Source organism: Acipenser ruthenus, unplaced genomic scaffold (genome assembly GCF_902713425.1).
Source record: "Acipenser ruthenus unplaced genomic scaffold, fAciRut3.2 maternal haplotype, whole genome shotgun sequence".
NCBI lineage: Eukaryota > Metazoa > Chordata > Actinopteri > Acipenseriformes > Acipenseridae > Acipenser > Acipenser ruthenus.
The window spans coordinates 99663-122500 of record NW_026707565.1 but is presented as its reverse complement, the minus strand read 5'-3'; the positions used below and the strand labels follow the sequence as shown (position 1 = coordinate 122500).

Here is a 22838-nt window from a genome sequence, read left to right as displayed (position 1 = left end):
AATTATCATTTAGCTATAAAATGATTCAGTTCACGAACACATGTAACACAGTGAGTGTGATTCAGTACAATTCATAGCACATTACAAAGTTAAATTATACACACACATATATATAGAATTGATGCTGTTTTGAAGGCAAAGGGTGGTCACACCAAATATTGATTTGATGTAGATTTGTCTTCTGTTCACTCACTTTGCATTTTGTTAATTGATAAATCTAAACTATTAACATGTCTATTTTTGAAAGCATTCTTACTTTACAGCATTTTTTCACACATGCCTAAAACTTTTGTACTATAAGTACTTCCGCTGTTTGTTTTCAAACACTTTCCATTCACAAAGGTGTGTTACATAAACGCTGGGAAGTTTTGGCTCTTTTGAGCAAAAACGTGTGTGTGTGGAGAGAGAGAGAGAGAGAGAGAGAGAGAGAGAGAGAGAGAGAGAGAGAGAGAGAGAGAGAGAGAGAGAGAGAGAGAGAGGGAGAGAGATAGAGGAGAGAGAGAGAGAGAGGAGAGGGAGAGAGGGAGAGAGAGAGGGAGAGAGGGAGAGAGGGAGAGAGATAGAGAGGAGAGAGAGAGGAGAGGGAGAGAGAGAGAGGGAGAGAGGGAGAGAGGAGAGAGAGAGAGGAGAGGGGGAGAGGAGAGGGGGAGAGAGGAGAGAGAGAGAGAGGAGAGGGAGAGAGAGAGAGGGAGAGAGGGAGGGAGGGAGAGAGAGAGGGAGAGAGAGAGAGAAAGAGAGAGAGAGAACGAACGCTCAATAAATGTCAGCAGCTATTGACAGCGCGTGTACGGATGGGAGTGCTGATACTTGGACTTATTATTGGGTCGTTTGTCAAACTGAAGAACTAAATGAAGCGCTTGATGGAGACGGATTGATCGGATAACAAATGACTGGTGATCTCACGAAAGGCCCTTTGAAACATGCGGTGTGATCAATCGTCCCGCGTGAATGGAGTGCAATACATACACACAGCTCCCTTTTTATTCTGAGAGGGGGATTCGTAGAGGCAGGGGCTCAGTTGGCGGGTGCTTCCAGCCTTTCCGTATCGGTAGCCTATTTTTTTTTTGTCCGACCCACAAATCACCCCTCAGCATTTTAAAAGCGAACTCCCGAGTAAAACCAGGAATGAAACTGCCCTGCAGTCTCATTTCTATCCCGTCTGTACAGTTTAGCAGGCACGCTTTCAAATAGGAATAATTAGACAACACTACCATTCTGTTCCTGTTTACAAAACACCGCCTTCTTTTGTGGGGGGCTTTCCTCCACAATTAGGAGATTAAGATCCCCGCCCCTCCCCTCCCTTTCACACTTTTGTTTGTGTGTCACAAAATGCCGCCTCGCGGTTGCTATAGCGACTCTTTTCGGAACCAGACCCAGCTGTGGGGTGTGGGCAAAGTCCTGTGGCTGTGATTGATGCCGTTTGCTGGGTAAAGCTTCACACCTCCAGCCCAGGCTTCTGTCAGCCACCTGGACCAGCGTGGATGTGGAATGTGTTTTCACAAGTGGAAAAACAGACGTGGAGCAAGATAGCCTGGGGTGCAAAACACAGCAGGGTCCTCTCTAAAGAAAACATACCAGCCACTGAACAGATGAGAGAGTCAAGCCCAGCTCTCCCAGCTAACCCCATACTGCTTCCTCCTGGTCATTTTGCACTGGCAGTGAAGTAGTTTCATTACTGTAAAGAATCGGAGCAGATATTGGGCAGCAGTGTGGAGTAGTGGTTAGGGCTCTGGACTCTTGACCGGAGGGTTGTGGGTTCAATCCCAGGTGGGGGACACTGCTGTTGTACCCTTGAGCAAGGTACTTTACCTAGATTGCTCCAGTAAAAACCCAACTGTGTAAATGGGTAATTGTATGTAAAATAATGTGATATCTGTATAATGTGAAATAATGTATAATGTGATATCTTGTAACAATTGTAAGTCGCCCTGGATAAGGGAGTCTGCTAAGAAATAAATAATAATAATTGATTATTGATCTTTGACTATTGATTTTTTTTATTATTTCAAATTGCAATCCGGGTTTTGACATTGATTTCTTTAAATAAATATTAAATAAAACTGTTCAATAATCTCGATCAATAACTAAACCGGTCAATATAAATGTATCAAATTACATAAATAAATACAGTTTCTGATTTATTTATTAATTTTTTTCAAAGAAAAATTAATTTGGTGTTTAATGGGTCGCTGTGATTGAATGTGGCCGTGAGTTTTTGGGGGTGTGATTACAATATTGGAAAAAAAGACATTCTCTGAGTCCTCTAAACAGAAGAGCGCTGATGTGAATCTCCTGCAGCAGCCTGGGTGGAAATGTATCTATTTTTCAATCCCTGTTTTGCGTTTTCCCGCAGAAACGCTCATGAATACCAAACTGGAAACGGCGGACTTGAAATGGACAACGTTCCCTAAAACAGACCCACAGGTACGTCCGAACTCTGGGGACGGGACACAGTGATCAAACATGACTTGGCCTGAGTTAGCGAGAGCATTCGATTTCAGGAGATTTTGTCTGTGCATCTGTCCGTCTTTCACTGTATGAACACAAGAAATGATTCCACGTGCTGTTAAACTGCACATGGTTTACCACGGTGCTAATATATTTGCCTAAGGACATCAGATTTATTTTTTAAATGCCAATCCAGTTTCTATTAAGGTAATTAAAGCATGGTTATTAACAGCTACTATTCTGGACACACCATTGATATACGTCATAGACTTTTTCATCTTACTGAATTGACAGAAGCCAGGGGATGTATGTTAGTGATGTAGTCATTAAATAATCTCTCTCTCTCTCTCTGTCTCTCTCGCCTCTCTCTGTCTCTCTCTCCCCCTCCCCCTTTCTCTCTCTCTCTGTCTCTCTCCCTCTGTCTCTCTCTCCCTCTCTCTCTCTCTCTCCCCCTCTCTCTCTCCCTCCCCCTCCCCCTCTCTCTCTCCCCCTCTCTCTCTCTCTCTCTCTCTTCCCCCTCTCTCCCTCCCCATCTATCTCCCTCTCCCTCTCCATCTCTGGTCATTTTGCCAGTGGGAGGAGGTGAGCGGTCTGGACGAGGAATCCAACAGCGTCCGCACTTACGAGATCTGCAACCCCAGCGAGGCCAGCTGGCTCCGGACCACCCTGATCCCTCGCCGGGGGGCCACACACGTCTACGTGGAGATCAAGTTCACGATGATGGAGTGCTCCTCCATCCCGCACAGCACCCGCGGCTGCAAGGAGACCTTCAACCTCTTCTACTTCCAGGCGGACAGCGACGTCGCCACGGCCCACTTCCCCGCCTGGATGGAGAACCCGTACACCAAAGTGGACACCGTGGCCGCTGACCACCTCCTCCGCAAGGGGACCTTCGGGAAATTCAACACCAAGACCCTCAGCCTGGGTCCGCTGTCCAAAACGGGATTCTACTTGGCTTTCCAAGCCCAGGGCTCCTGCATGGCTCTCCTGTCAGTGAGAGTCTTTTACAAAAAGTGCCCGCCGCTCACCGTGAACTTCACGAGCTTTGAGGCGACGGTGCCCCGGAGTCTGGTGGAGGAGGCGACAGGGAGGTGCGTGCCCAACGCCCGCAGGTCCTCGCCGGCGCCCCCTAGGATGTTTTGCGGGCAGGACGGGCAGTGGGTGGAGCAGGTGACGTCGGACTGCGCCTGCGATGAAGGTTACGAGCCAGCGGAGAGGAGCACCAAGTGCAGAGGTGGGTGTCTTGATCAGCCGTTACTCTTTTAAGGTACAAGGGAAGTTTCGCTTCACCCTACGGACTGAACTAGTCTTCGTAAAGTCGAATGAAACCTGCCGAACGCCGTCACGTCAACATACTGAAATACACGCCAGCGCTTTGAAAAGAACGTGGCATTTCAAAATCTAACGTGAAATACTGTACTACTAGTACGGCTTCCGGTAGACTTTTGCGATGTCATTTTGTAGTTTCTTTGATTATGTGATGTTAAATTAAATTATGTTAAAATAGTTTTTTTTTTTTTAATTGTCTCAATCCTAAAATTCTAGGATTGGCCAGAGCTGTTATGTCTCCCACAAATAAAAAAAAATGATGCTTCTTATTTTTCAAGTGCGCGAGACAGGGTTTAAAACGTACTGACAGGTTGGATCCAAACGGTCCGTTTCCTCCTCGTGATGCTCGAGTCTCTCTCCAGCGGAATGAAGCAGAAACCGTTTGAACAAGCGCTTGATTTCCTTGTGCTCCTTCAGGGCTCGCACATCATTGGGATGATGAAGTCAAAAGCATGCCACTTATAATTATAGTGCTGTAGTGTCACTTGAACTTCCCTACAGCTAAAACTACCTTTTCAGGGAATGTTAGCAAATATGACCTGCTGTGTTTCTGGCACAGAAAGATAAACCCTGGATGAATGCAGCACTCAAGTCACTGAGGAATTATATCATCGCAGGAACAGCTAGAAGATAGAAACCGTGTCCAGTAGATTTTCGGCTGGCGTCTTCATCAGGCTGCAGTAAACTGAAAGTACACTGAAGACGGGAACCAGATAAAAACGTTTGTCTGCTTGACTTTTTGGTTCTGGTTTTACCTTAGAATTCTGACTGAGGGTTTTGGAGTTACGGAAAATGCATATTGTTTAATGCAAAGCTGAATTTGAGAGAGTGGCATACTTTCTTTCTTTTCTTTCTTTCTTCTCTGCAGTGTCTTTCATTCTTGATGTATATTCTCTCTCTCTCACTCTCACTCCCCCCTCTCCTCTCTTTCTATCTCTCTCCTCTCTCTCCCCATCTCCTCTCTCCTCCCTCTCTCCCCTCTCCCTCTCTCTCTCTCCCCCTCTCCTTTCTCCTCCCTCTCTCCCCTCTCCTCTCCCCCTCTCCTCTCTCTCTGTCTCTCTCCTCTATCCCCCTCTCCTCTCTCCTCTCTCCCCCTCTCCTCTCTCTCTATCTCTCTCCTCTCCCTCTCCTCTCTCTCTCTCCCTCTCCTCTCCTCTCCCTCTCTTTCTCTCCCCCTCTCCTCTCTCTCTCCCCCTCTCCTATCTCTCTCTCTCTCCCTCTCCCCCTCTCATCTCTCTCCCCCTCTCCTCTCTCTCTCTCCCTCTCTCTCCTCTCTCTCTCCCTCTCTCCCCCTCTCCTCTCTTTCTCTCTCCCCCTCTCCTCTATCCCCCTCTCCTCTCTCTCTCTCCTCTCTATCTCTCTACCCTCTCCTCTCTCTCCCCCTCTCCTCTCTCTCCCTCTCCTCTCTCCCTCTCCTCCCTCTCCTCTCTCTCTCTCTCCTCTCCCTCTATCTCTCTCTCCCTCTCCTCTCTCTCCTCCCTCTCTCTCTCTGTCTTTGTTTTTACAACGTGTATCAGCAGCATTTCATTAATGACCCTCTAACTCGTTTATCCTTTGCGACCAACCCCGTTAGAACCTCTTCCAGACTCTGCTAATCCATTTGGCTGGCTGTAGTACAGCTGATATTTTGGTTTCCAAGGTACTCAAGCCCCTTGCATGCATGCAATGTCATGATCTGTGTATATATATACACACAAATTAAGCACACACACACATACACATATATATACTTTAATTCAGCGACTCACTAAAACACCAATTAAAACCTTCATTATCTCAACAGAGGCAGGTCCTTTCTAGTTTGGGTTTCTCAGCTGTGTATACAAGTCTGGTAATGACTTTGCTAGGAAGCTTGCAAGTACTTAAAAAGCGGGGGTGCATTGGGTTGTACCATTCTGAAGCACAGATATATATCTTAAGACATACGCCCGGAGAACCTGATCATTGAACTGAGATGGAACTTGACGTGGGACGTTCTGATTCTAATTCCGATTCGGAATCGGAATCGATATTTTAAGAGACCCTAAATTTAGCGATTTCTTTCAGCCGCTTTTCATTTGAAGCCATAATTAACAAAACAGGGACTTCAGCTGAAGCCGTTCGTATTGCCACCGCGAGGAGCTCATTGTAACGGCTGCTCGTTCCAATTTCGATCAATCGCGTGCGGGAATCGATTAAAAGGGAACTGGGAATTGATTTTAAAAATGAAAAGGAAACAGCATTGGAATTGGAGAATTGAAAAACAAGAACTGACCCCCCCCCCCAAGCCTGACAGAAACAGAACCAGCAGGGAAAGTCCTGCAACAAGCTCAGAAAGAGGCTGGAGGAACACAGCCTGCGGCTCCAGCTATACTGAGCGCTCATAAGCCTCAGTGGCTGGGCATCACAGTGTAAGGTCTGCTTACCTTCCAGAGCAGTAATAGCTGAGCTCCAGGGCAGAATGACTTGTCCTGGCTTTTGGGAATAGGGATGGTGAAGGTTGGGCGTGTCGGGGAAGGAGATGGGATTAGTTTGCAAGTCCTCACAGGCTGCTAGACTGAAAAACACAGGATTCCAACCAAGACAACTCCCATACAACAAAGCGCAGAGACGGTGAAGTCACTGCAGTAATACCTGCACTGTCTATCCCTTCCGCTGTTATTGTGAAGCTAAACTGTTTTTACCGCAATGTCTTGTTTTCAGTACAGCAGCATTAATGCTGGTGCTAACCTCAAGATGATAATGTGTAGAAAGTCTTACGAGTTGAGGTGAACCTAAATAATAAAATGACTGTGGGGGGGGGGACAGGCTTATAAAATTCTATAGTCAAACAATTGCCGCTGTGCTGATTTGTCCTGGCCTCTCTTCCCACCCAGCCCTAATTAACACTCTTTCTAACCTTTTAGAAAAGGACACAGGTCCTCCACCCTCTTTTCAGTCCCGGACAAAAGGCTCTGTCACTTTTCAGGGTGATTGACAGGCCAGAGGTCGGGTCGGGGTCACGTTCCGGCAGATTCAAAGATTCCGGAACTGGAACGCTTGGGGACAGCTCAGCGAGTGTCCCAAAGTGACAGAGAGGGAGGCGTGATAGAGAACAAACGCAACACAAGCCCTTCCTGCTGGGACTTTTAGAGCGAATTAAGAGCTTGGAGAACCAACCCAGCACCCCCCATCCCCCCCCCCCCCGTGAGGCGATGAGCAAAACGGCAATGTGTTTAATCGTGTTCGTTTCTCTCTGCTCTCTAGGTTGCCCTGTGGGCACTTTCAAAGCCACCCACGGTCCGGGGTCCTGCCAGGCTTGCCCTGTGAACAGCCAATCAGCTTCCGCGGGGTCCAGCGTGTGCTCCTGCCGTAATGGGTACTACCGCGCCAGGACCGACCCCGCCCACATGCCCTGCAGCAGTAAGTACCACCCCACCCCTGCCAGACCCCCCCTCACGACATCACTGTTTCCTTATTGACCAGTAATGCGTAGAAATGCACTCGGCTCTTCAGATCAGCCTCGAATACGGGCAGCAATTTTGCTGCACAGCTTGAGTTCGCATGCTATCAAGCTTCTTGTACTTTGTTGGTTCCCCTGGCGTCTCCACGGTCACTAGAGACACGACAGGACGGCTATTTGCAGCCTGCCTGGTAAGGGGTGTAGTTCATGCATACCCCATACGTTAGCACGCAAGTGTTTATTGAAAGGGACTTCGAGGTGTGAGGCTTTCAATTGCCGGCCCTGATGTGGGAAAATGTTTGACCTCTTTGTGCTTCAATGAAGCAACTTCTGAAAAGTCTCATGCCTTTTAGCCACTTGTAGTCCTTCTGTCTGCTGTTTTAAAGTCAGCAATTAAAATTACTGTGACAACCACTAATTTGCCTATTTTGACTAAAGATTTTCAGTGCCAGCGGTTTGATTTCATCCGCACAGTAAATCGAAGCTGTTCTAATAATTTGCACGCTGCTGTGTGTGTATATACAGTGTATCTATCTATATATGTGTGTGTGTGTGTGTGTGTGTGTGTGTCAAGGTTAGGTATTTCTGGCTGCTGTTGTTTCTCAAAGCTCCTCCCCTCTCGCTCAGCCCCGCCCTCAGCCCCTCGGAGCATTGTGACCCGCATCAACGACACCTTGGTCACGCTGGAGTGGAGCCAGCCTGTGGACATGGGGGGCCGTTCTGACCTCTCCTACAACATCGTCTGTCGCAAGTGCAAGGATCCGCCGGTGAAGGGGGTCTGCGAGAACTGCGAGGAGAGCGTCTCTTTCCGGCCCCTGCAGAGGGCGCTGTCCCAGCGCAGGGTGGACATCTGGGGGCTGTCCCCCTACACCACCTACACCTTCGAGATCCAGGCGGTCAACGGCGTGTCCGAGCTGAGTAGCTCCCCGCCACAGTCCGAGATGGTCAACATCACGACCAACAAGGATGGTGAGTGAGCCAGGGTGCTGGAACGGGACGATATGTCCAGTGGGTTTACAACAGGACAGGGGCAGCTAAACACCAGCCGATTTTTCTCAAGCGGTCACTGACTATCTTTCCAAGTAGTTCAGCTAATTTTGAAATGTGTCTTTCAAAACTGTCTTATGCAAAGACATTTAAGAGGGCTGGATCGCATCAATATCAGGGTCTAGTGCTGTATATTATAAAGACATTTCAGAGGGCTGGATCACATCAATATCAGGGTCTAGCGCTGTATATTATAAAGACATTTCAGAGGGCTGGATCGCATCAATATCAGGGTCTAGCGTTGTATATTATAAAGACATGTCAGAGGGCTGGATCGCATCAATACCAGGGTCTGCTATATATTATTCATAGGTTAATACATTGTGTGTTTATCTAATAGCTAAGCAAACTCTTTTTGACCGTAGGGGCTTCTCTTAATACAAATCAATGACAAATCAGAGTATTTTCTTAAACGGTCACAAAATATCTTTCAAAATCAAATTGATAAAGTCTACCAAACAGTTCAGCACTAAAGTCTGGCACATTATTCAACCCCAGTAAAGTGACCAAACCGCAATACAGAATTAAGGTCAGTTAGTAGCAGTATGAGCATAAGAACGAGTGCAGATTTTCAAGTTTTCTGCTCCAATGCAGCAGAAGCGATGAGCGAGAGCGTCTTCGATATGCACGCAGCCATCGGCTGACCGCTGTGGCGTCTTTTACTTTTTCAGTTCCGGTTCCGGTGACCAGGATCCAGGAGAAAGAAGTGACCGGGAGCAGTCTGACCCTTTACTGGCCAGTGCCTGCCCAATCCAACTACCAGATTCTGGACTATCAAGTCAAGTACTTCGAAAAGGTGAGGAGGCTAGTGGAGCTGACAGCACTTCGTACATTGACCTGAGCTCTGACCTCACTGTAGAATGAATCAAAACTGGGTAACGAACTCCCCCCTCCCACACACACACAATTATTAATAATGAGTCATTTAGCAGACACTAAAGAAATTTAGAGACTAGGGGGGTGAGCTATGCATCATCAACTGCTGCTGCTGCTGCAGAGTCACTTCCAATAGGAGCTCATTTGTTTGACGTCTCATCCGAAGGACGGAGCACAAGGAGGTGAAGTGACTTGCTCAGGGACACACACACACACACACACAGGGAGTCAGTGGCTGAGCCGGGATTTGAACCTTCTGGTATCGAGACCCCTTTTCATTCACCACTGGACCCCCAAACTCAACCATTTTCTCTCTCCCCCCCCCCTCTCTTTAGGACCAAGGTGAAGTGGGTGCCATCCTTCTCAAAAGCAACACCAATTCCATCATTATTAACGAGCTGAAACGTGGCACGATCTACGTGGTCAAAGTGAGGGCCAGGACCATGGCTGGCTACGGCAGCTTCAGCCAGGATATCTCCTTCCGCACCCAGCCTGATGGTAAGGAAAGGGCCGGGCTCCGGGGGTCGGTCTGCGGTCTGTCAGATTGACTCATTGATTCTTTCTTTCTCTCCTTCCTGGATTATTTCCTGCTTTCTTTCTTTTTTCCTCCTTCCTACTCTTTCTGAAAAGTCTGCAATTATTTTCTGGATGGACACGCCTTTATAAAAGTGTCCCCTAGTAAAAGCACAACAAAGTGTAATAAAGTATAGGGAAGAACTGTAAAGCATTGTTAAACACAGAGGGGTCTGGTAAAGCATAGGGAAGCATTGTAAAGCACAGAGAGGTGTGGTAAAGCATAGGGAAGCATTGTAAAGCACAGAGAGGTCTGGTGAAGCATAAGGAAGCATTGTAAAGCACAGAGAGGTCTGGTAAAGCATAGGGGAGCATTGTAAAACACAGAGAGGTCTGGTAAAGCATAGGGAAGCATTGTAAGCACAGAGAGGTCTGGTAAAGCATAGGGAAGCATTGTAAAACACAGAGAGGTCTGGTAAAGCATAGGGAAGCATTGTAAAGCACAGAGAGGTCTGGTAAAGCATAGAGAAGCATTGTAAAGCACAGAGGGGTATGGTAAAGCACAGGGAAGCACTGTAAAGCACAGAGAGGTGTGGTAAAGCATAGGGAAGCATTGTAAAGCACAGAGAGGTGTGATGAAGCATTGTAATGCATCTGTGAACTTTGAAAGAACTTTCTTTCTCCCTTTCAAACTGCAAAGCTGAGACAAAAACTGCAGAGAATACAAGACAATACAATTCAATACAATTGACATTTCTATAGCAACATACATGCCAAGGATCCCAAAGCACTTCACACACACACACAAAAAAACACAACAGTTAAATTGTTCGATGAAAACAGTCTAATACGAAACGTTAGAGAATTGAAGACGTCAGGGTACAGGCAACACGGTACACAGCCCAAAATAAACCCTCTTGAGTTCAACGCTACGTGGGCGAAGTTTCTTTACAACGCTGCGCAGGAAATCATCACAATTGAATATCCTGAGCCCGCTTCCCCGGACGGTGTCAGACAACAAAGGCTGGTTTTAAATATAATGCTGCTTCACTGAATAACTCCCAGACTCAGCTGTGTCTCTGTCAAACAATGAGATGAATCGCTTTCATGCAGTCAAAGCTCTGTATTAATATTGTATTAAAAAGAAAAAAACATCTTCATGTTTATGCATTGATATTGTGTCAGCAGTCTCCCTCTGAGCTGTGCCGGTGGACCAGAGATAGAGAGAAAGGGAGGCACTTATACTCTCTGAACAGCCTCCCTCTGCGCTGTGCTGGTGGAGCAGAGAAAGAGAAAGGGAGGCTCTTATACTCTCTGAACAGCCTCCCTCTGCTCTGTGCTGGTGGAGCTGAGAAAGAGAAAGGGAGGCTCTTATACTCTCTGAACAGCCTCCCTCTGCTCTGTGCTGGTGGAGCTGAGAAAGAGAACGACAAAGGGAGGCTCTTCCAGTATCTGAACAGCCTCCCTCTGCTCTGTGCTGGTGGAGCAGAGAAAGAGAAAGGGAGGCTCTTATACTCTCTGAACAGCCTCCCTCTGCTCTGTGCTGGTGGAGCTGAGAAAGAGAAAGGGAGGCTCTTATACTCTCTGAACAGCCTCCCTCTGCTCTGTGTTGTTCAGGAGAGTGAGTAGTGTGGTCTAACAGAACTGCTGTGACTCCAATAGGTGACGAAGTGTATGCATTGAGTCTGTTAGTAACAGGATTTTCATATACTCTGCAGAACAAACTAACAGGGACCAGCAAATTGCACTGATCGCAAGTACTGTGGCTGTCGGAGTGCTGGTGGTGGCGATCGTCATTATCGTTGCGGTCGTCTGCATCAGGTAAGCACCCTCCCCTATCCATTCATTACCCCCAAACTGTGATCTTCAGTCATCTCAGAGGCTCGCTGGTCCAGTGGTTAGAGAAAGGGGCTTGTTACCAGGAGGTTCCCAGTTCAATCCCGCTGACTCCCTGTGTGTGTGTGTGTGTGTGTGTGACCCTGAGCAAGTCATTTCACCTCCTTGTGCTCCGTCCTTCAGATGAGACGTAAAACAAACGAGCTCCTATTGGAAGTGACTCTGCAGCAGCAGCAGCAGCAGGAGTTGTTGATGATGCAGAGTTCACCCCCCTAGTCGCTTTGGATAAAAGCGTCTGCTAAATGACAAATTGTTATTGTTGTTATTATTATTATTATTATAATTATTATTACAATGTCGACCCAGGGGTCTTTTTAGACCTGAAAAAAGAAACAAGGACCAGGGGTCACAAATGGAGATTAGATAAAGGGGCATTCAGAACAGAAAATAGGAGGCACTTTTTTTACACAGAGAATTGTGAGGGTCTGGAACCAACCCCCCAGTAATGTTGTTGAAGCTGACACCCTGGGATCCTTCAAGAAGCTGCTTGATGAGATTCTGGGATCAATAAGCTACTAACAACCAAACGGACAAGATGGGCTTAATGGCCTCCTCTCGTTTGTAAACTTTCTTAAAAGAATTGCCAGCGTGGGTTTGGCCAGTGTAATAATGGTGTTTATATATATATATATACCAAACATGTCTTTAGTTGTACCGGTAATGGGATTTCCTGCTTCAGACAGCGTGACCAATATTATTGTGTTCTGCTGACATTCTTTAGCGTTTAACTGTTGGGGGAATAGAGGCTTGCTGTAGTCTATTTTTAGTCTTGCTGAGGAAGGAGAGAAGACAAGGAGAGAGAGCGAGAGAGAGAGAGAGAGCTGGAGATTAACATTAACATTCCCTGCTATTGTTTATTCCAGGAAGCACGGCAACTCCAAGGATCCTGAATATTCCGATAAACATGGGCAGTACCTCATTGGCCACGGTGAGCAGAGAAAGCCTTGATACTGTCGTTCATTCCCCCTGCAAATATATCCCTCCAGCTGTACATAAGAACACAGGGAAAGTTTGGAATGCACCGTTTCAGTATTATTTAAAATAAACAGATAAGGATACTCAATTCTGAGCCAGTTTCATTAATCTCCTCGTCTGATTAAAAATTCCCCCTTGACCCCCCCCCCCCCCCCCAAGGAACCAACCCCCCCTACAAATATATCCCTCTAGCTGTACATAAGAACACAGGGAAAGTTTAGAATGCACCGTTTCAATGTGTGGTCCAGTGGTTAAAGAAAAGGGCTTGTAACCAGGAGGTCTCCGGTTCAAATCCCACCTCAGCCACTGACTCATTGTGTGACCCTGAGCAAGTCACTTCACCTCCTTGTGCTCCGTCTTTCGGGTGAGACGTAGTTGTAAGTGACTCTGCAGCTGATGCATAGTTCACACACCCTAGTCTATGTAAGTCGCTTTGGATAAAGGCGTCTGCTAAATAAACAAATAATAATAATATTTCAAATAAACAGACAAAGGTACGCAATTTGGGGCAAGTTTCATTAATCTCCTCGTCTGATTAAAAAGTCCCCTGCCCCCCCCCATTTTTATCATTGACCCCCCCTTGTCGCTTGCAGGAATGAAGGTCTACATCGACCCCTTCACTTACGAAGACCCCAACGAAGCCGTGCGCGAGTTCGCCAAGGAAATCGACGTGTCCTGCGTCAAGATTGAAGAGGTCATCGGTGCCGGTAGGTGTCTCTATCGAGCGCCGAAAAAAATCAACTGAACCCGGGTGAAAAGCTCACCACCCTGTCCCTTAAAAGAAACGTCAGCACCCGTGAAATATTCACAGAGATCAACCGCCAATGGTCAGCGAAAATTCACTAGCACTCCCTGTTCATGTTTTGCTAAGACTTTTCTCCGGTTCGTGATGACGGACAGCAGGCTTTTTCCTGTGGTTGATAGAGTTTGATGTATTGCGTGTCTCGGTTGGTTTTTTCTAGCATTCTTTACCCTTTTGCTGCCCAGTGTCCAATATATTTGACATTGAGAAAATAGCCATTCAATAGGTATGGGAGGATGCCCAGGGCAGTAAAGTGTGTCTGGTGTAGTTCATAGCGTGACTTTTTCAATACCATTTCCTCTCCACTCCTGATCACTGACATTTCTTTAAAAAAGGTAACTAACAGACATGTAATAATCACTTAATCATGTATTGATGCCTCTTAATTGCCAGCTATTATTATTATTATTTATTTCTTAGCAGACGCCCTTATCCAGGGCGACTTACAATTGTTACAAGATATCACATTATTTTTACATACAATTACCCATTTATACAGTTGGGTTTTTACTGGAGCAATCTAGGTAAAGTACCTTGCTCAAGGGTACAGCAGCAGTGTCCTCCACCGGGGATTGAACCCACGACCCTCCGGTCAAGAGTCCAGAGCCCTAACCACTACTCCACACTGCTACCCAGTAAGACACAAGAACAAAAGAACAGAAGGATATGTAGGCTGATAGGATTTAATTATTTTAACCAGTCCTCAAGGCTCATGTCATTTTAGACCTGGGATCAGCCTAGCTGCCCTTCTCTGTATCTTCGGGTGCATTTATGTCTTTTTTTTTTGTACCAAAACATGCTGCCCTCCGTTTGAGTTGCTGGACTAAAGCCCTTCCTTTTTGCATTTGTTTTGGGCGAGGAGGAGGAGGAGGAGAATACATTTAGAAATGTCTTTTATAATAATGTTTAAAAAAAAAACAAGAAAAAACTGAAAGCTGCCCAAGTTTAATATACTCTGAAATATGCCATTATAAAAAATCCATTAGGGAAATCGCTAACTCTCTTACAGTGACTGCAAATTGCGTTTGAGTTCTTGGGAAACGCATTAACCTTTCAGACGATGGTGAAGTCTCTGTTTTCTCCCCACCCCCTGGACTCTTTAACGTCACTGCTGGGGTTTAATGGGAAAATAATGGAAACGCAACAGTTCAGACACACTTAAGACGTGTGGGGGGGGGGGGGGGGGGGAGTACTCAACTTGAGCTGAGGAGCGACCCATCTTAATTTATTAGCTTTCCGCTCGTTCAAGTATTGTTAATGTATTAAATTTGAGTCTGGTTAACCAGGGTTGTTAAGTAAAGGCTCGAGGCAAAACAGATTCTATAATCCCGGTGAAGGAAAGAGAGGAAGCCTGGTCTCCTACAGGTCATGATGGCTTAGGAACCCCTTCTAAAATAAACTTCAAGCCTTCAGGCTATATAACTCTACATAGGATGTCCAGCACTTTAAACATAAATACATTCATCAAAGAAACTTTGAGTCTAGACAAACTTTTTAAAATAGACTTCTCAGCAAAAGAAATGTGCCTGATTTTTATAAGTCCCATTTTAGATGGTTTAAGAATCAGGTGATGAAAATCAAACAGCTTCCAGTTCCTGCCAGCCTCTGTAGTAGTTTATTTTCTGCAAAATGTAAAAATCCTAAACCATGTAAAATCTCCCCGTACTTTAAACCCGAATGTGTTTTTTGCCCTTCTAGGGGAGTTTGGGGAGGTGTGTCGCGGGCGTCTGAAAGTCCTGGGGAAGAAGGAGAATTATGTAGCCATCAAGACCCTGAAAGGAGGCTACACTGAGAAGCAGAGGCGGGACTTCCTGAGCGAGGCGAGCATCATGGGCCAGTTCGACCACCCCAACATCATCCGACTGGAGGGCGTCATCACCAACAGCTGTCCGGTCATGATCATCACAGAGTTTATGGAGAACGGTGCCCTCGACTCCTTCCTCAGGGTAAGGAGTATTGGCCAGGGTTAGTGGGAGGATTGGTGCTTTATATTAAACAGCCTTTAGTTTGAGTAGGGATGGAAATGAGGCTCCCGTCGCATAGCAGTCTGATCCAGTTCTGAGTTTAATGAGCCACACCTGAGCTTGTTACCTATACAATAATCAAGCTCGTAACAAAACCTGTAATGGGTGAAACTGCTGTGCAACAGGAGTTTTATGTCCATCCCTGTTTAGTTATCCCTGTCAAGTTATTTATCTGGTCAAATAATTCCAATTAGTGGTTGCCCGTTTTGTAAAAAAAATTCATTTGAGAGAATTAGGCCAGTAATTCACCGCTGATGACGTTACACAGCTTTTTTCTCAGAAATTCGAAATTCGCGAAATTTTCAGGAATAACTCTCCTCCTCTTTCTCCTCCTCCTCCTCTTCTTCTCTTCTCCCGTTCCAGCTGAACGACGGTCAGTTCACTCCGATCCAGCTGGTGGGAATGCTGCGCGGGATCGCCTCGGGAATGAAGTACCTGTCGGAGATGAGCTACGTCCATCGTGACCTGGCGGCGCGAAACATCCTGGTCAACAGCAACCTGGTGTGCAAGGTCTCCGACTTCGGACTGTCGAGATTCCTAGAGGAGAACTCCTCCGATCCCACCTACACCAGCTCGCTGGTAAGACCTCAACCCTCAACTCTTAACCCCACAACTGGCATAGCCAGTTCTGATTTATAATACCGCATTTCCGTGCCCCGCTCAAACCGAAGTTGAAAACCCTTGCTGCCCATCCTTTCGGTTTTGTGAACAAGCGAACGCGACCTTAGCCGCAAGAACTTGCTGGAAAAGAACCGTCAGCATCCGTCAAACTCACATCGCGTACAAAGTTTTTTCACTCACAATGGGCAGACGAATGTAGCAACTAGTCCCCAGGGTTCTCATTTGAAAAACAGTCACCCCCCCAAAAATGTAAACATTTTATTTAAAACATCTTGTATGTGAATGGCTAATCAGACATTTCTGCAAAAGGTTTAGTAAAGGAATCCAGGATTTACCCACAGTCCAGTAACTAACCCAGCTCTGTAGGAAGACCTGCACCTTTAATTCAAGTCCCTATTTTGGGAAGACCCAAACCCTTAACCCTAGTCCCTATTTCGGGAAGACCCAAACCCTTAACCCTTAACCCTAGTCCCTATTTCGGGAAGACCCAAACCCTTAACCCTTAACCCTAGTCCCTACTTCGGGAAGACCCGAACCCTTAACCCTAGTCCCTATTTCCGCACACGTTTCAGTCGTGCACATGGATGTGTGATTCAGTAGATCTGACTTGCGTGGTTTCTTTTCCGATGTAGGGTGGCAAGATCCCGATCCGATGGACCGCTCCGGAGGCCATAGCGTTCCGAAAGTTCACCTCCTCCAGCGACGTGTGGAGCTACGGCATCGTCATGTGGGAAGTGATGTCGTTCGGAGAAAGACCCTACTGGGACATGTCCAACCAAGACGTAGGTGTCCGCTGCAATTGCCTGTTTTGGGGGGGTTTTACAGAGGAGACACAGCGATTGGAATGCAGTTCTTTGATAATGTGTTATTTGAGTGCGAGACAAGCTTAGCAAACATCCCAGCATCTGATGGAACGTATTATCTTTCTGCTCAGATGTAGTTAATTTATTAATTTGAGTCTGGTTAACCAGGTTGGTAAGTAAAGCCCCGAGGCAAACCAGATTCTATAACCCCAGTAATTCCCGAAGCGAAGGCTGTTGTGCATTTATTTCTATTGCTTTATCACTATGGCTTAGAAACCCTTTCTAGTAGAGACTTCAAGCCTTCAGTATTTTCTGAGTCTCTTTTTTAGTACTGCTGTCTCTGCCTCGCCACCCGCAGTCCCTCTTGATTAAGCCTGCATTCTTCCCCCCCGCTCTCTCTGTCCTCAGGTTATCAATGCAATCGAGCAGGACTATCGCCTGCCCCCTCCCCCCGACTGCCCCAACTCTCTGCACCAGCTCATGCTGGACTGCTGGCAGAAGGAGCGGAACGTGCGCCCCAGATTTGCCCAGATCGTCAGCTCCCTGGACAAGCTCATCCGCAACCCAGCAAGCCTCAAGATCCTGGCTCGTGAGGCCGCAGGGTAAGTGTGTGTCTGTTTAAAGAGAAAGTAGAGGGGTAGCGAAAAATATAACGTTACACTGATAGTGTCAGGATTATCGCCCACATTGTCAAACAGTTAACACAGCAATAACGATCCATGATGTGGTACGGAACAGAAAAGCCAGAGCACTTGTTATGTTTTTTTATTTGATTTAATCTTTAAATCGCTCTTCCTGCTGCAGCGATTTAGAGGACAGATCTCAAACCCCAGGTGCACCAGAGCGGACATTTTGAAAAGAGCTTTGAAACAGACTTGAAAGTCGCAAGTGTAAAAAGTTGTCAGGATGTTAACAATGTAAAGAAAAATGACAGGTCCGTTATTTAAACAGTTGTAGCAACACGTGGGGACGGGGAACGCTGGATTTTTCGGAACCCCGCTACTTACTCTTTAAGAGCCTTTACGGTGAAACCTGAATGAACCAATCCTGTGCAGGCTTTTCTGAATGATTTATCCAATCTCATCAATGACATACCCAAGACCAAAGCTGTTAAAAGATGGGACTTGCATTAAAATCGTATGCAAAGCAAGACCTTAGCAAGATTGCAAAAGCGGGTCGGCATAGGATTCGATATAAATAGAAAATAAAGAATGTGGAAACAGACAAATTCTGTGAATATACCCCCTCGGCTAGTTCTATTAAAAGTGAAACAACTTCCATAGAAAGTGTTTCATTGTTTTTTGAAGGCAGCATTCCTATCTTATAGACCCTGATCCTTTTTCAGCATAGGAGTAATTGCTCAGTGAAGTATGATAAGTGTACAAGCAATAGGTTGCTAAGCATGAGAGTAAAATGTAAAGGCTTGTAAAAGACGAACGCGTGACTGAATTCACCAGATTTAAAACCCCCTGGGGATTATTCAACTGGGGATCTGTAAGCTGTAAAGAAAAAGAAGGCTGAGAATTCATACAGGAGAGTCAGATCAGAGGGAGTAAAGCTAGCTAATTATCTTCAGCAAAGGCTGTTTCTGCAAATCCTCAAGATTTTTACAAGCTCAAAAGATCAGGGGATGAAAAAGAGGCTATCTGTTAGTAAACACAAAGAAACGAAAAACACACGACGCTCTGTACTAATCCCTTAATGAGTTTTCTTTAAAAACTAATTTAAAAAAGAGGGTCTTGTTCTCATAATCAGAGCAGGGGGGAAGAGTTTTCAACTGTGGAAACTCCTGCTGTAATTTAGGAAAGGGAGTAAAGGCCATGGGGTCAGGGTTAATTGAGCCAGATAGAGATCAGAGGAGAAATTGTCTGAAGCCTCGCTGATGGGGAGCTCACACATACCTAGGAGGAGATGGAAGAGGCAGATAAGCTATCTCTCTGGTTTGTTCAGAGACAAGAAACAGATCTGCAAACATCCCTTGTAAGGGGAGGGGGTGGAAGCTGCCCGTTTAGAGCACAGCAGAACCTCAGTTTCTATTCAAGCTTGTACTGTTCTTTCTTTAAAACTTCATAATTCGTCTAGGGAGTAACCAAATGCAGTTAGATACTAGTCCTGAGTTTCCAACTATGCTCGACTTAATTATTGACACGACCAGGTTTTATTATTATTATTGAGTCATTTAGCAGACACTTTTATCCAAACAACTAACAACTCAACAACTGCTGCTGCAGAGTCACTTCCAATAGGAGCTCGTTTGTTTGACGTCTCATCCGAAGGACGGAGCACAAGGAGGTTCAGTGACTTGCTCAGGGTCACAAACACACACACACACATACAGTAAGTCAGTGGCTGAGCCGGGATTTGAACCTCCTGGTATCAAAACCCCTTTTCTCTAACCACTGGACCACCGAGCCTTCTTATACAGAGGAACAAACGATTTAGCTCATGATCATTTAAACAGTACCACTGTGAACCTCAGGAATGGGTGGAAGAATGAGTTTCTAACCCTGATTCACAAATTAGGAGCTGTAACTGGATTCAGTAAAATGAATTTTAAATAAAGGGTCTGCTGCTGCTACTAACTCTGAGGGACTAAGACTTTGGAGGATCTATAAATGGAAAAGGTACAGGATGTGTGTTCCTACCTCCAATGAATGAACCACACTTCTGTCTCATTCAAGAGCCGTTTTGCCCCGCTATAAGGCTGTACAAGCAGCTTGCTTGGTCCTGTTTGTTAGCCTGCTACGTTGTACAATACCTTGATTTTAGAGAATGACCGTGGATGTGTGTGTGTTTCCTCTCCCTGTAGGCCATCCCACCCGCTCCTGGATCAGCGCCTGCCCCCTTTCTCCTCCTTCGTCTCGGTGGGCGAGTGGCTTCGGGCCATCAAGATGGGCCGCTACGAGGATAGCTTCGTGCAGGCTGGCTTTAGCAACTTCGACTTGGTCAGCCAGATCTCAACAGAGTGAGTCTGACTCCCGTACAGCTACAGCCTAAAAGTTGTGCATCACCCTATGGGATTAACTCATTGTGCTTCATAAAGTCGACTGAAAAAATTAACATGAAATACCACTGTTAAATAAAATATCTAAATTATGTTCATATAGTTTATTTTTTATTTTGTATTCTGTCTCAATCCTAAAATTCTAGGCGATGCAAAACGAGGCTGACTGCATCAGTTTCCGCATCCACAATCATTTTCCCGCAGTAGATCTCTTTCTCAGCTGATTTGATCACCCTACCCTCAGTACCGTTTACTGACCCCCTTCTTCTTTCCCTTTCCTCCCCTACAGAGACTTGCTTCGAATCGGTGTCACCTTGGCTGGTCACCAGAAGAAAATCCTGTCCAGCATTCAGAACATGAGGGCGCAGTTAAAAAATCCACAACCGGCTCGATTCTGACACCCGCGGCAATACCACCAGACCCCAGCGCCCTTGAACTGGCGGAAAAGCCAACACAGCCTTTCAAACTTTGATACACCCCCTCCCTTTACCGGGTGGGGAGTCTGGTGCTAAACAAGGCTAAACGTGACATTGCACTTTCCATTTGTGGAGGATTGGGAGCCATACCTTAACCCTACGCCCCAGACCAGGGGTGTCCTGAGGGGCCATTATCCCAGGTTTGTTTAACAGGTAAAATGAGATCATGAACGACTTCAGAGTCCGGATGGAGGTTTAACTGGTTCAATTAAACAATTTTAGAACAGGGTTGGAACAAAGACCAGGAATTGGAAGGACCATCTTTGGCCACCCCTGCCCTAGACCTTCTTTCCAAACGGGCTTCCCATTCCTGTTGGGAGGGGGGTGAAAAGATAACGGATTTACGACAAGGACTAAAACAGCACTGATGGGTTGACAAGAGTCACGATTCGACCCGCAGACTTGTCACGGTCCCAGTTTCGTGTGCAGGTCTCAGTGAGCTTAAAGCTGTACCCATAGTGCAGTTTGGTGTGCCGTGAAGTTTGGACTCGGGTGGGAAAAACAACAAGCCATCGGATTCTGTGATGGCCAACATGATACTCCGTGAATCCTTGCACTTCCCTGGAGTCTTATACCGTGATGCACCTCCGAATCGGAACACAAAAGATTGCTGGACTATTTGGCAAGGGTTTGCAGGATCGTGGACTAAATAAAGTCTGCAGAATAAAACCTTGAGGGATTTTTTTTTTGTTTGTTTTAAATCTGGTCCCTGTATAATTTAGACCTGAACTCAAACCCAGCAGGGTCGCTTTGAAAGATCCTGGGCGGCGAAGAACGAAGGATTCTATCAGTGAGATACAGACAAAATCCGGATTTATTTTATTTCAGCTCTTTCATCTTTTAACCTGGATCTCCTTTACTCTATCGCAAAAAATACATCTTCCAGCCTAATTTGCCTGCTTTCCTTCTAAAATTTGGGGCAAGCTTACTCCAGCAACTGCTGTGAAATTTTTGGTTTTAAGTCCAGTTTGTAGGTCTGGTTTGAAGCCAACAGCGTGGTGGAATTAAAAGTGGACAAGTGCTCCGAAAAAAACAAAACAAAAAAAAAACTGTGGACACTTTTGTATTGTGAAAGCCATAGAGCTGACCTTTGACCCTGAAAGATGACATCGCTGTGACGTGCGAAACCACAGGAATCATGGGAACGTGAACCAAATCTTCATATTGAAGATTATATTATATACCTATATATATATATATATATATATATATATATATATATACACACATATATACATGTACAAAAATATATACATTTGTTGGGATCGGGAGATTTGAGTATTTTCCCAATAGTGTAGCCAGGCGATCACTCCGAGAAATTATTTAGAGCACTGCCATTCTGTGCAGTTAATGATGTTTTTTTATTTTCATTAATTTGTTGTATGATTTGCCAAATATTCAGTTGCAGGAACTATTGAAATCTCCGTTAATGCCGAGACCAAACGTCTTCAATCCCTGATCTGAAAGTGCAATATCAATTCTCAAACTGCTGCAATTAGCCTTAGCATCAATAAACATGAGATTCCCTAGAACGGGGGAGGGGGGGGAGGGGCCCAGGCCTGTCCCGGTGAGCCACAATCCAGCAGGGTTCATAGGTAGCCCTTAATCATCAATTACTTAAGACTTGGAACAGTTTCTTTCAGACTCATTAAGCAGTAATGCTTTCCATTTAAAGCAGCAATTTGTTCAATTAAGTCATTTTCGAGATCATTTTGAAGAAAAACCTGAACACCTCGCAGACCACTGACCATTCCTGATTTAATTGAACACGTTAACTTCAGCTAAATTCATTGAACAATTTGCATTCCTCAGAAATGGATGATTTCAGGGTTACCTGTCAAACCTGCTGGATTGTGGCTGTCCCGGACCAGCGTTGGTCACTCCCTGCCCTAGAAGAATGAGATAGCACTCAATTATATTTTCTTCATATAACCTAGTCTTGTTTCCTGTTGCCAACCGAATACACATTTGGAATGTCTGTGGTTTTATTGAGTTTTTTCCATCACTTTTTCTTTTTCAATTTTCCAGAAATGTTGACGGGAACAATTAAGCAAAATGAGTCGAATCTAAAACTCTGAGATATATTTCCAAGACACCCCCAGCAAACTGATTTCGATCACTGGCTCTGCTGAAGCCTTTCAGAGTGGCCGTTTGCCAGGATTAAGATATAAATTACATTTCAGCTAGGCTTGGTTTCAACAAGGATATTTATAAAAATCGAATCCCAACGAAAAATAATCAAACCCTCCTGCTGTTTGTCAACCCTGTACTCCAATATTTCTATAATTTATTTGGCTTCAATTAGGCTACATGTTTGCTCACTAAATAAAATACCTTCAACTCGTTTTTTGTCTCTGTGCCTTTTTGATGGACTTTGAAGACTGGTGAGCAAAGTGGACTGATAAACACCAACACATCACTTCTATAAATGAATGCATTCACAATACAATAGTTAGGTGGGTGGTGCGGGTGTGAAGGATGGGAGGGAGTGGGGAGTGGGGTTTAAGGAAGTGCCACCTCATTGAAATCAGCTAAACAATAGACCTAATGTCAGCAGGATGCAATCAGGAGGTTAACCCCAACCTGGCCTCCTCATCCCCAGG

General features: G+C 45.6%; 1 protein-coding gene across 1 annotated transcript in view; it reads left to right on the top strand.

Annotated features, from left to right (window-relative positions):
- Positions 1-22580, top strand: part of LOC117968806 (ephrin type-B receptor 4a-like) — a 30858-nt gene extending 8278 nt beyond the window's left edge. Inside the window, exons 2-16 of the mRNA XM_059019007.1 lie at positions 2354-2424; positions 3022-3682; positions 7003-7158; positions 7826-8167; positions 8917-9041; positions 9457-9619; positions 11353-11455; positions 12394-12458; positions 13099-13212; positions 15006-15253; positions 15695-15910; positions 16585-16734; positions 17164-17357; positions 19565-19720; positions 20049-22580. Coding sequence (XP_058874990.1) covers positions 2354-2424; positions 3022-3682; positions 7003-7158; positions 7826-8167; positions 8917-9041; positions 9457-9619; positions 11353-11455; positions 12394-12458; positions 13099-13212; positions 15006-15253; positions 15695-15910; positions 16585-16734; positions 17164-17357; positions 19565-19720; positions 20049-20157 — 2873 coding nt within the window. The 3' untranslated portion in view covers positions 20158-22580. The remainder of the gene's footprint in view (positions 1-2353; positions 2425-3021; positions 3683-7002; positions 7159-7825; positions 8168-8916; positions 9042-9456; positions 9620-11352; positions 11456-12393; positions 12459-13098; positions 13213-15005; positions 15254-15694; positions 15911-16584; positions 16735-17163; positions 17358-19564; positions 19721-20048) is intronic.
- Positions 22581-22838: the final 258 nt, after the last annotated feature.